We start from the raw sequence: 13363 nt of genomic DNA on the forward strand, positions 1-13363 counted from the left end.
TGAATCCATTCATTCCCCAGCCTGTATCGATATTGGGGATTGTCCCACCCTGGCCCAGGTGTAGGACCTTGTACTTGGCCTTGTTGAACCTCATGAGGTTCACATGGGCCCGCTCCTCCAGCCTGTCAGTGTTCTCCTGGATGCCACCCAGGATGTATCCCTTTCCTCTACCAAATCGACTGCACCGCTCAGCTTGGTGTCATCCACAGAATTTCTGAGGGTGCGCTCAGTCTATGCCCGCTGTCTATGTCATTAATAAAGATATTGAACAGTACTGGTCCCAGTACGGAACCCTCAGGGGCGCCACTTGTTACTGATCTCCGTTTGGACACCGAGCCACTGACTGTAACTGGATGTAGCCATGGAGCCATATCCTTATCCATCGAATAGTCCATCCATCACATCCATCTCTCCAAATTAGAGGTAAGAAAGTTGTGGTGGACAGTATCAAAGACGTTACAGAAGCCCAGGTAGTTGGCAGGTAGCTTACTTCTAGTAAGCTTGGAGTAGCTCACCCTGCACTGTGTTTCCCAAGGACATCAGAGGTCATACCAACATTTCAGGTTGTGCCTGATGGGATCCCACTTGCCTGGAGGTTCCCTGCAGGCAAAGGTCCAGCTGAATTCACTGTCTCTGGGCTCCTCCTACAACTGGGAGATGTCGGAGGATCCAGCCCACAGCGGGGAAGGAGTTAAGTGCTTGACCAGCTGCCATCTATGAGGCACTGAATTCTTTCCCTGTGCAATCCAGCAGCCAGCATTAGGACAACGCTATATTTAGAAAGCTGATAAAGGTTTGGTGCTGACAGTTGTCCTGCCCCTTGATGAAGAAGCCGCAGAGCAAGCGAGAGGGGGCAGCTGATTTCTCTCCCCCTGTTACCATTCCCTGCCAGGGTTCCTGCCCTACTCACCGGACTCCACGCCGTGCCTCCAGCAAGGACCCCTGGTGAAGTCGTCCAGGCACAGGGGGTAAGTGCCCTTCCCTTGCTCCCCTGCCTGCCCTGCCAGCAGCAGCCACCTCTCAGCCCCGCCGGTGGCACACGGCTGCCGTGCTCCCGCCTGAGGCTGGCTGCTGGGGCCCTCCGGAGCCGCCATCGGCTGCCACGGCACGGCGAGGCTGGCATCCCTCTGGCCGGCGCTGGGGAAGCGTTGGTTGCGTGTTTTCATGTTCCTGACAGCACTATGGCCCCCCTGCTCTCCCACACCTGGGGGAGGCACGGAGCCTCCCCACAAAGGGTTATAAGGACAAAATCCTAAGGCTTAAAGCGCCTTTGGCCTTGAGCTTTAGGAGTGTTTCATTTTGGAGAGGCGATGTCTCATGTTTCTTGTTCCTTCCAGTCCGGCCCTGGCTGTGTATAGCTCCTTCCAGCCACCGCAAGGGCTGAGCTGGCCAGGGAGGGGATAGAGTTTCTGCCCCACCACCCCTTCCTTCCTGGCCTTCCTGCACGCTTACTCACAGGCAAGAAGGGCATGGGCGCTCGCTGGGGAGCAGCCAGGGAGCTGCACGAGGCCTGGGGAACGGCAGGCACCCTGGCAGAGGAGCCAGTGCAGCTGGCTTGCCGCAGGGGCTCCTTGCAGGGTTTGGGGAGCAAGATGTGGGAGCCCCTTCTGCTGTGCGCCCCCTGCCACCACCACCCCGTGGCCGAGGGATGGGCTCCCACGTGGACCTCTGTAACGGCCCTCTCTCCTGCCGTGCTCCCCTCATAGCGGATCCTCTCACAGCCGCCATGGCCAGCGGCAGAGATTCGGACAGCGAGCAGGCGGTGCCCGACGAGGAGAAGGGACCAGACGTGAAGGCTGTGCAAGCCCACTATCTCCGCAGCCCCTCACCCAGCTTGTGAGTATGCTTGCGGCGGGCACTGCCATGGCCTCCTGCTAGCAGGCGGTAGAGCAGCTTGCCCTCCCTCCTCTTCCGCCACCTCCTCTCCGCACAGGCGTTTGGATGGAGACGCTTCCCTGAGGCAGGGGTTAGCATACGAGCAGGGAGACAGGCGGGAGAGACAGGGCTCCTGCACTAATTCATCCATCCCGCTGAGAGAGTACACACACGCAGTGGGGATTAATTGCAGAAGGCGTTCCTATGGGGTGGTGTCGTTGCTCTTCCCTGTCTCATCCTCTCGCGTCCACCCGCGCGCTGAAACTTCTGATCCAGATTTCAACTCTTCCCAAATTCAGCCTTGTCTTCCTGTCCGTTATAAGGACCTGTGGATTTTTTAATGTTGATATTAACCTTTCCCAGCCCCAGAGAGACTGAGGAACTTCAAATCTGGGTTTGGGTCAGCGCATCTTTGGCTACTGGCTTCAGGCACTGAACAGGAGGCTGTCACAGTGCAAGCAAAAATTGAGTTACCTCAAGCAAACCAAGCATGATTAGATGTGTTTTCACCTAATATAAGGAAAAATGCATCCCTTAGTACTCTTTTCCTAAAGCAAAATGCTCTTCAGGGCTTTGTGTACACTTTGAGATGCTTTAGCTGAAGGCAGGGAGTAAGGATCGAGTTTAAAAACAACCTGCCCCAGTGGCCCTTCAGCAAGTAGGAGGTTATGAAATGTTTCCCATTAACTGTGGAGCACTGCAGAAAAATGAAGATAGAGTGCTTATTTCATTTAACTACATGCTTTTTAAAATTGTTTAGGAAGTTCACTGAGCTCACATAAAGTAAAATTATGTATTGAACTTGGTAAATCACTCTCCTACTGTTCATCAGTCACTCAAAATGAATAGAAGCACCTCTCCAGTTTATTTTCTTCCCTTCCCTTCCCTTCCCTTCCCCCTTCCCCTCCCCTTTTTTCCTTGCTGTCAATGCTGAGAGCAATGATGAAAACGCCAAGGTCCTTCCCAACCAGAGCGAAACCCTTGGAGCATCCAGGCTGGGGCAGTTTGCACCTGTGTGTTTCATGGCTGCTTGGGGCAGCCCCAGGTGAAAGTGCTGAGGCTGTGGGGGCGGATGACTACCAGCTGTTATCTTTTGATTGAGCTTGGAGGCAACCTTTACAGCAAAGTGAATTAAAGGCAGGGCATAGTTGCAAATGTGTGTCATGTCCTGTAAATGAGGCTGAGAGTCCCCTTGCTCACCTCATAAACTCCTTTGAAGAGCTAGAAAGGGATTACTTTCCGTCATGGTTGACAAGTGCTGGAACACCACTAAATAACGAGACCATTAACTGGTTTCCGATGGCGGTGCCTTCCATTTTGATTCTGGAGAATGAAAGCAGTTTAACTCTCCAGACACTTTGCTGCACCTTGACTGCACATTAATTGCCCTCCCTCCCCTGCGTTAATTAAACAAAACATGTTGCAAGTACCGCGAGCCTGCATTGCCAAGTATCTTTTGTGATGGCAGCAAACTTGTCCCGATGATCTGTACCATCTATCTGGAAGGAAATGTAGAGGGTGTGCATCAGGGAAAAAGCTCTGTAAAATATTTTAAGATAGTCTGAGGAAGAAGAGAAGATTTGCTTGGACTGTGCAGGTGGACCCAGATGAAAATAATGTTTTCAAGATTGTGGCCCTTTTTTGCTTAACAAAAACTTAGGTAAATCATACTGTGTGTCGAAGAACTCCCTTCAGAGGTGTTTGTGGGTTTCATAGTTGTTTCTGAGCTGCAGTTAGACACCATCATGTGAGTGGAGAGACTGACCACAGATTCAGGCTAATGAAGTGACCAATGTACTGAGTGTTGAGGGAGAGATTCACAGCTTCAATCTTAATGCTTGCCTTACAGCTTGTGAGAACTCAAAGGATGCTCGTAGGCAGTTAGCTAACAGAAAAAAAAAAAAAAACCAAACCAAAAAACCCAACACCCTTCTAGCATCATTGTTTTGAATTGTTCAATAAATTCTAGTTAGGACAATGTTTATGTATGTCTGTCTTAAGTGAGAGCTACTTGCGAGACTGTTCCTTGTGATCCATCCCCCTCCCAGTCTCAGACCAGACACTGATCTTCTCTACCCTGAAACTTCACCACTCCATTGTCCTGCGCTCCCAGCCCACTGCAGCTCCTCCCCATGGGAGGTATCCTGCAAACACTGGATAGCAAGGCATATTTGAAGCCTGTAGTGCCATCCTGGAGAGCAGAGTGGGGGTGAGGGGTGGGAGAAGAGCTGGAGCTTCAAAAGATCCTCACTGCTCCAGTTCTCTGCTGCTTTCTTCTGGAATGGGTGAAAAGGGCTGAAGTCCTGGAGATGGGGTCCCAGTAGAGGACATTTGCCTGACAGGCGGCATGGTTGGTTGGCAGGTATTCAGTGATATCGGACACCGATACCGAGAGCATCTTCATGGAGCCAATCCACCTGTCATCTGCTGTGGCTGCCAAACAAATAATCAATGAAGGTAAGAAGAGGAAGGGTAAAAGAACTGTCTAAGTAACAGAGTCTTGAGTTGCACTTGTTTTGCCTTTCTCATCCAGAGATCCTAAAATGATAAAAAAGCCTTTATGAGAAAACTCCACATGAGGTAGAGGTGAAACCCACAAAGAAATAACAATTTACAGAAAGGTTTGGTGGCTTCCTTTGAAGTTGTGCACTGAACCTGGCAGAATCATGGACCACAGTGGTGAATACAGTTTGACTGCTGGTTGCTTGCTGCCACAAGCTGGATAGAATAAAATAGAACAGAACAGATTAAACCAGAATCTTTCAGTTGGAAGGGACCTACAACGATCACCTAGTCCAACCGCTTGACTAATTCAGGGTGACCAAAAGCTAAAGCACGGTATTAAGGGCATTGTCCAAATGCCTCTCAAACACTGACAGGCTTGGGGCATCAACCACGTCTCTGGGAAGCCTGTTCCAGTGTTTGACCACCTCTCGGTGCAGAAATGCTTCCTAATGGCCAGTCTAAACCTCCCCCAGCACAGCTGTGAACCATTCCCACAGGTCCTGTCACTGGATATGAGGCAGAAGACATCAGCACCTCCGTCTCCAATTCCCCACCTGGGGAAGTTTTAGGGAGCGGCCACCTTCTTCTGGGGCTGGAGCAAGCGTGCACGTAACTCCCAGGCCTTTGGCCGGTGTGGGTCTCTGGGCTGAGAGGACAGTGCAATATGCTCTTCCCATTGCTAACTACCTTGAGGCTGCTAGAAAAGCATGTGCAGGCACACACTGCAGACGGGATGGTGTGATGTTACTGGGAAAAAAAGCAGGCCACAGGGCTTGTCCCAGGAACAAAGAATGACAGGTGCTGCGGTTTAACCCTGGCCGGCAACCCAGGGTCATGGTCGCTCGCTGCCCCTCACGCAGAGGGATGGGGAGGAGGATCGGGAAGGAACGTAAAACTCAAGGGCTGAGATAAGAACAATGTAATAGGCAAAGCAAAAGCCGCGCACGCAAGCAAAGCAAAGCAAACCCAGGGATTCGTTCCCCACTCCCCACGGGCAGGCAGGGCTCGGCCATCCCCGGGACAGCGGGGCTCTAGCACACAGAACAGTGACTCGGGAAGACAAACGCCATAATGCTGGATGTCCCCATCTTCCTTCTTCCCCCAGTTTATATAGCCAGCATGACGTCCCATGGTAAGGAATACCGCTTTGGCCAGTTGGGGTCAGCTGTCCTGGCTGTGTCCCCTCCCAGTGTCCCGTGCCCCTCCAGCCCCCTCGCTGGCAGGGCCCGAGAAACTGAAAAGTCCTTGATTTAGTATAAACATTCCCTAGGAACAACTGAAACCATCAGTGACTATCAACACTGTTCTCACACCACATACGAAACACAGCCCTGCACCAGCTACTGAGAAGAAAATTCCATCTATCCCAGCTGAAACGAGGACAACAGGTCATATATTTGCATTGGTTTTACATACTCTTAGTTACAATGTCAGTTTATTCCAGAACTGAAGACAACGGACACCAAGGTAGATTCAGTGTGTCCCAGCATGTTAGAGTCTGCGCGGCAGCTGATGGTGGAAGACCTGTACAACCGAGTTAAGGAAAAGATTGATGACACCAGCTTGTTTAACACACCATGTGTGATGGACTTGCAGAGGGCACTTGTGAAGGACAGGCTGGAGACCCCCAGGGATGCTGTGGATGAAGTCTGGCCTAATGTCTTCATAGCAGAAAAGTGAGTGCCAGCTTTTGTCATGAAGTTGCATGAGATTCCCAGTGATGGGAAGGGTCAGATGGAACCACTGAAGGCATAACATATATTACATGCATCTAATACCCTGCATCCCTAGAGAGCCCCACAGTGTTTTTCAGATACGCTCACAAAAACCTCTGTGTGCTGAAAAGTAAATACTTCTGGAATAGAATCAGCACCTTTCCTGTGCTATTTTGATGCTTCCACAATTTAGGAGAGGAAAAGGCAAATGAGCCCAAATTACACTGTTCTGGTGGGAGTTTGGTCCTGAAATGGGGACTAAAGTCTTTGTTATGTAAAAGAGAGTGAAAAAAGAAATACCGTAGCAACTATGAAGTGGAAACGGTTAGGTCTTCTGTACCATGGCTCAGCTGTCTGAGACAACTGTGCAAGTGGCCAGACAATTAGAAAGGGATATAGTGTAAAGCATCAATTACAGAGTGATAAAAATTGAGAAATAAGTAAACAGCCAGAACCTAGGATGGCAGGATGAGTTTAAAATCAAGCTGCAGTGGAAACTGAGCATGCAAGTCTACTGGTGAGTGCAGGTTTCTCATTTTCTTTTCCCAGTGAGTACTGGGAAGGAATACCTGTAGAACTCTGAAAGGACATTAAGGTCTGAGTGGAGCTGTGTGTTGGATGAGTAACACAGACTGGGAGCTCTGCAGACCTTGTAGCAGACAGCTGCTCCCCTACCCAAAATAGGAGCACTGGTATCTAACATCTGTTTTTTCTTTTCTGAAGAAGCGTTGCAGTGAATAAAAGCCGTTTGAAGAGACTGGGGATCACACATGTCTTGAACGCAGCTCATGGTACAGGTGTATACACAGGACCAGGTTTCTACAATGGTCTGAATATCCAATACATGGGCATTGAAGTGGACGATTTTCCAGATATGGATATCTCCAAACACTTCCGCCCAGCTGCGGAGTTCCTTGACGAAGCACTGCTGACTTACAGGGGTAAGAGGAGAAGATTGTGGTGGTTCCAGACTGCTTGGGAATTAATGGGTGGAAGCGTTACGCTGATAACCAGCCGATGCCGCATTTGTAATTGGGTAGAAGGCAGATACGTTGTCCTCTGCATCCATTACGGTGAACAGTTCTTGCCCGTTTCTGCCAAGCCTCATTCAAAACAGGAGGGGGCAAACGAGTGAGAGGGGGCAGCTCAGCAGCCCCTGCTGCAAGCCCCATGCCTTGGGACTCAAACTGGCTGCAAGCCACTTCCCTCAGCTGTTTTGAAAGTACCCTACCATTGCAAAGAGGTGAAGCCCTGCTCCAATAAATGTTATTTTTTATACTGATATTAGCTAATATTACATGTATTGATATATTCCTGCACACCATGAGTTTCAGTTTTGCCAGCATGCTTGCTACAATAGAACAGGCTGATTTACTAGAACAATCCGAACAGCTGGGCTGAGCCTCTGGATGTCTACACCCAGGCTACTGTATAATTTGCCGGACTCCAATTCCATGGCAACTGTTATTCTGTGGAGCTCCAGCACATACTGGTCATTTTGTTGCATCTTCAATGGATACACATCTTTATGGAATTCAATATGAAAATGAACACCACAACCAGTGATATCACTGGTATTCTTCATATATGTATTCAATGCATTTAATTTTTGTAGAAGCACAACAGGTTACCTCTTAGTAGAAGCGACAGTGAGAAAAGTGGTAAGTTTTGTTAGCACACAAGAAAAGTTGAACCGATTTTAATAGCTCACCAACAACGTGTGGAGGGACACTCTACCCACCTATGTTCTTCATCATAACTCCCGTTGTTACCCTTGGCATAGGACAGATGCTTACTGCTGCTGGCATTCATCGACCCTTCAGCTTACTAACCCAGCAAAAATGACAGCCCAGCAGGGAAGAGATGGTTTTCCGTTGGATTAGTGAGCTGAACTGGCTCATTAAAGGGCCAGGTGAGTACCAGAGCCCACACATGGAGGGAGGCACTGAGGCAAAAGAGCCTTGAAAAAAAGCAGAGGAATGAGATCTCCCCCTTTTGATGAGCTGTTAGATAGGCTTTACGGGCTGTTAAAACACTTGGAAGGCAACTGAGACTCTAGATACTAAGAAAGGTGTAAAAGACGCTTTGAGATTGTAGGTATAGGTACCTTAGGTAAATACTTGCAGTACCATACCAGCAGTCAGAAAGGCGGTGTTTAAACTGGCTTCATAAAGCTTCAGTGCAAACAGTTTGATTAAACTGGAGTTAATCACACATGTAGAAACAGTAATTTCAGTTATTTGCAAGCTAGGAAAGCATCATTTACATTCTCTTCATATTTACAAGCTTTTCTTTAACTGTAGTTTGCTATAAAAGTAACTTTAAAGAATGATTCCTCTTTGCCAAAGCTGTTTTCTGCAGGAGGTGGTTTCTGTGTAAATGCCAGGAAACAAAGCAGATCCTCAGCTTTGATTCTAGCTCTTGCAGCCACTGTTTACAGAACAGCGGGTCCCAGCAGTTTGAAGCAGCTGTATCAGTTTGTCAGAGTCAAAATCAGCTCTCTTCCGCTAGCTGCTTGCTTCTCCTATTCCCAGGTATACTGTGACTCTGGCCTCCAGCCAGTCTACATGTAGCTGAGTGTACCTTGCAAAACAGCAGATCTGGATTCTGGCAAAAATGTAATTAGATGAATATGAAATTGTATTTAAGTCCTATAATGCGCCTTATAAAAAAATTATTTGCTTATCCTCCCAATACCTTCTTGGAGGCTAATGCTAATATCTCCCTTTCTACGTATGTGGAAGCTGAAGCCTGGAAAGCTTAAATGTCGTCCCCTAAGTCAGCCAGCAGGTCAAGAACACTGTATCACTTGTCCTTCTAATGCCTATTATAAGCTTTTCGTTTATCTGGGGAAGTGAAGAGTATAGGTGAAAATACAAATATTATTTAGATTGTTGTAAAAAGTGACTGCTCACAGATTTCGAAACGAATGCGCTTTTTATTCATACCTATCTAGATTTTTATTAAGATAAAGTTAACAAATATTTAGTATTGGTTTCAGGCACTGAAACATATAATCTAACACCGTTCAGAGAATGCTTTTGTGCTACGTATCGGAGCAAGATCTCTGTGTTCCTGGAAATAGCTAATTACTTTTGTATTCAATGTCTGTAGGCAAAATCCTGGTCAGCAGTGAAATGGGAATCAGTCGCTCAGCTGTGCTGGTGGCTGCTTATCTGATGATCTACCACCATATGACCATCCTAGAGGCTCTGATGACTCTGAGAAAGAAGCGTGCCATTTATCCCAACGATGGCTTTCTGAAACAGCTAAGGGAGCTCAACGAACAGTTACTGGAGGAACGAGAGCTGGAGCATACTGGAGATGAAGAAGTCACTCCTAGTCAAAGTCCTGTTGTCCCTGCAGGGACTTCTTCCCAGCTGTCTGGAGCTGGGGACTCAGAAAGCATCACGGGAGCCAAAGCCCACTCCATCACAGTAGAAGAAGAGGACACCAGCAGCCTGCTGGATAGCCTTATGAACTCTTCATCAGTGGGAAAAACTAGCTGGGCTTCCAAACACTCCACCCTCATCAGCGAGGAGGAAGAAGAACAGTTGTATGAGGAATGGAGGAAGAAGCATGGCCTGCCTGCAAAGGAACCAGGAGTTAACCGTGGAAGAAGAACATCTCCAAAGCTTCCAGATCAGGAAGGGGAACAACCTGAGGAGGATGTGGAACAGAGGATCCATGACTGGCAGCGCAGAAATGAGAAATACCAAATGGAGGGTCCACCCAGGGAGGAGGATGGAGATTTCAACATGGGAGGAAGACCTCACCCATCAGGAGAATTCAGTGACATTGAGAGCGTGAGCAGTTTTGAGATTCGAACCCTAAAACAACAGCTGGAAGCCAGTAGCTTTAGCAGCATGAGGAGGAGCCGCACAGGCTCTATGTCTTCAGAGAGCACTTGGGACATGTGGAACCAGAGGCTTCTGGAGATCGAGAAGGAAGCTGCACAGAGGTATCGTTCTAAGAACAGAAACTGTGGGGAGAGACATTCCCCAGAAACAGGAAAAAAGGAGAGGGATGTGGATGAGGAGAGTGTGTTTTCAGACAGTAGCTCCTTTTACAATTTCTGCCAAAAGAACAAAGACAAGTTGACCCCTCTAGAAAGGTGGAAGATCAAGAGGATCCAGTTTGGCTTTCACAAGAAGGATCTAGAACCATCATCATCATCTGCACCGTCTCCAGCAGAAGATGGCAGCCAAGCAGATGGGGAGGGGGCAGAAGGGAAGAGTTTGTCAGATATTAACCTGACAGCTTACCAGGCGTGGAAGATGAAGCGGCAGAAGAAGGTGGGCAATGAAAACAAGGAGGAATTTGTGGAGTTTGCCAAAATTGAGGATTCTGCTTCAGCTAAAAAGAAGCAGAGGCGTGTGGAGCTCCTTGAACGTTCAAAGAAAGTTTTAGAAGAAAGCCAGTCCATGTGCAGCTGGGAGACAGACAGTACGATGAGTGGGAGTATCCCACTGTCAACTTTCTGGCCCTCAGCACCTTCTGCAAGTGGTGCCGAGGATGCAGCTTCTGCACTGAGCGTGCAGACAAACAATTCATCGTTATCACAGACCAGGAGCAGCACGGGGGCAATCCAGCCTCAGACGCCAAGTATACCCCTGCCCAATCTCGCAGTTGGCCCAGGAGACACAATCTCCATGGCAAGCATTCAGAACTGGATCGCTAACGTGGTCAGTGAAACCATTGCTCAAAAGCAAAATGAGATCATGATGCTGTCCCGTCCATCATCTGCCATGGCCTCCAGCGTGATGTCAGGAGACATCGGCAGGCGTGTAGATGATGATAAGGTTTCTCTTCTCAGTGCTCAGAGTGGTTCATCTTTTGTTACCTCTCAGCTTCGCCAGCAGGACACGCACAGGGCTGAGTCGCAGTCTGTCCTGTCTTGCAGTACCTCAGCAAGCGCAAGGACAGAAGGGACTAGTTCAAACCTGAAGACAACACAGACAAGCAAGCCACTGTACAGCCTCTTTGCAGATCATGTTGACCTAAAGAAACTCAGGAGGAAGGAGAAGGAGATGCAAATGGAAATGAGAGAGAAAATGTCAGATTATCAAATTGAAAAGGTGATCAGAGACAATAAACGCAGCACTTTATTTAAAAAGAAGGTGACCAAAGGAGAGGAAAACGAAGTAGAAGATGACAGAGAGAGTACAGCAAGCAGCCACAGGCGGCCCTGGCAAGCAGATGTTGACAGAACTGATACAGGCTTCGATCTGTCCAGTCAACCTGCAAACACAGGTGCACCAAAGTCAGAGACAGAGAACGATATTACTAGGTGGCTCAGTGGCCTGAGAGCAGAAAGAGAACCGCCATCATATTATGATCAAAGTGAGAAGGCTAGAGAGAAATACAGCAGATCATCCAAAGTTAGAGAGATGGATTCTGAAACATCCAGTTACAGGTTCTCCAGATCCCAAAGAGAAGAGCTAGACAGCTGTTCTTCCTACGAGTCAAAAGGAGATTCACTGAGAACCGTGTCAAGATTTTCCTCTGCTTCTGCCAAAGAGGACAAAAAGATGTATAAGTTCACAAGGTCAAGGGTCAGTGAGACAACAAGTTCCAGAGAAAAGAGCCCAGAGCTGCCTGTTTTCAGCCAAACACCTGAACCGTCCTTTGACTCTGGATCACCTGAGTCATCTACACAGAGTCGAGTTAGATCTCATCATGTGGAGGCGTGTGAAGAGGAGGCCAGGTCGGACATATCAGAATTTGGAGCTAAGAGGAAGTTCACCCAGAGCTTTTCAAAGTCTGAAGAGGATGGAAAGAAGGAGGCAAAAGTGGAACAAAGTGAGGAAAGATTTGCATCTAGACAGTTCTCTCAGTACAGGCGAAGCGTGCGTAAAGAAGAGGAAGAAGAGATGGATGATGATGCCATTATCGCTGCTTGGAGAAGCCGACTAGAAGAAACTACGGCAAAGCTCCGGCGGCGAAGGGAAGAGTGACCAAGATCAGATTATAGGAACGCAAGCAGAGCCACAGAGTCCCTGAATCACTCATCATTATATTTCTGATAATCCTTTGTGGTTTGTAGGGCATTTCCTGCAGATAGTTCTCTTCTTAATCAAAAGCGATAAAGGGAAGAGGTCAAGTTTTGGAAGTGTTTGTGGTTTGTCAGAAAGAAGATGCTAGTGTTAAATGATCAATGTAGGTAGGAACACAATGTTAGAAGCCATTAGGAGCCAGACGATGTTTCAGCAGCAAAAGCAAGTAATGGTGGCACCTCAATTCAAAAGACCAATCACATCCCATTTTGGTTATTTCAATTTCCTAGTCTCGTTAAAGACTGGACATATTTTTTTCTAGGATCTTTTTGATCATAAATGGAAGAAGCCAACAGCCTTTTCTAGGAACTTGAATGTTCCTCTCTTAATCAGTGTTACTTTATACCGCTAAGAAGATACTGCCAGGTAAGCTCCATTTTCTGCACCGGTCTTACGGATGTCTACAGAAGTAACAGTTCAGGAGAATACATGTACTGTTTTTACCTCAATAAGTAGCAGAAGCAAAGTGAAATACTAGAAAAAAGAAGATGCCTCCTTCTTTTTAGAAGTTCAATGCAGTAACGAATGTATTCCTGTGGTTTTTTGTTTTCTGTTTTTTTTGTTTTTTGTTTTCTGTGTTTTCTGTTAGGTGGAGTCACCTCTGCTCCGGCATGGTTGGTTCCTGCTAATAACTTTGGGTCAACAAAGGACAAACGCGGTAATATTATCAGCCAGCTAAAAATTATGTTCTAATGTAGTTAAAGCGATGGCATTGGAGTTAGGGTTAGGGTTAGTGTTAGGTTAGGCTGGGTTTCTGAAGTACTGGCTTTAGTTTGTTTTACGTATGCAGCTCAGCCTATAGTCATGTATTAATTTTCAACATGATTGCCTTAAAAGAATAAGAGTGCTACACAAACTGACCTCATAATAGAATGATGTATAAGTAAAGCATTGGTATAAGGCACCACGTGCCTAAGGACAAAGTGTGCGTCTGTTGAAGGTGGCACTTGGACGCTGGTTTTTAGGAGACGGCAGGTTAGGCTGGTGTGTTACAGGTACCGTGGTGTTTGTATGTGAGCCGCAGAGCCTGCTTTTCGGAATGGGCGGAGGGGGCACAGCCTCCATGTTAACGGAGTACACCAGGCTCTGAGCCGCAGGTCCTGCCGTGCCCTGCAGAGCCTTGTGAGCTTGTGTGACACGACCTGCCAAGCCTGCCACAGCTTCACTGCCTGGCTGGTGCGACGCTGTGTCTTTGATGCATCCAAGTGCCCC

At 47.8% G+C, this 13363-nt stretch overlaps 1 protein-coding gene across 1 annotated transcript; it reads left to right on the forward strand.

Annotated features, from left to right (window-relative positions):
* Window positions 1-1723: 1723 nt before the first annotated feature.
* Window positions 1724-12668, forward strand: STYXL2 (serine/threonine/tyrosine interacting like 2). The gene is made up of 5 exons (XM_056330000.1): window positions 1724-1836; window positions 4238-4332; window positions 5825-6056; window positions 6819-7036; window positions 9210-12668. Exons 1-5 carry the CDS (start codon window positions 1727-1729, stop codon window positions 12050-12052), a joined length of 3498 nt encoding a protein of 1165 aa, XP_056185975.1. The 5' UTR covers window positions 1724-1726; the 3' UTR covers window positions 12053-12668.
* Window positions 12669-13363: the final 695 nt, after the last annotated feature.

Source organism: Falco biarmicus, chromosome 2 (assembly GCF_023638135.1).
Source record: "Falco biarmicus isolate bFalBia1 chromosome 2, bFalBia1.pri, whole genome shotgun sequence".
Classification (NCBI taxonomy): Eukaryota; Metazoa; Chordata; class Aves; order Falconiformes; family Falconidae; genus Falco; species Falco biarmicus.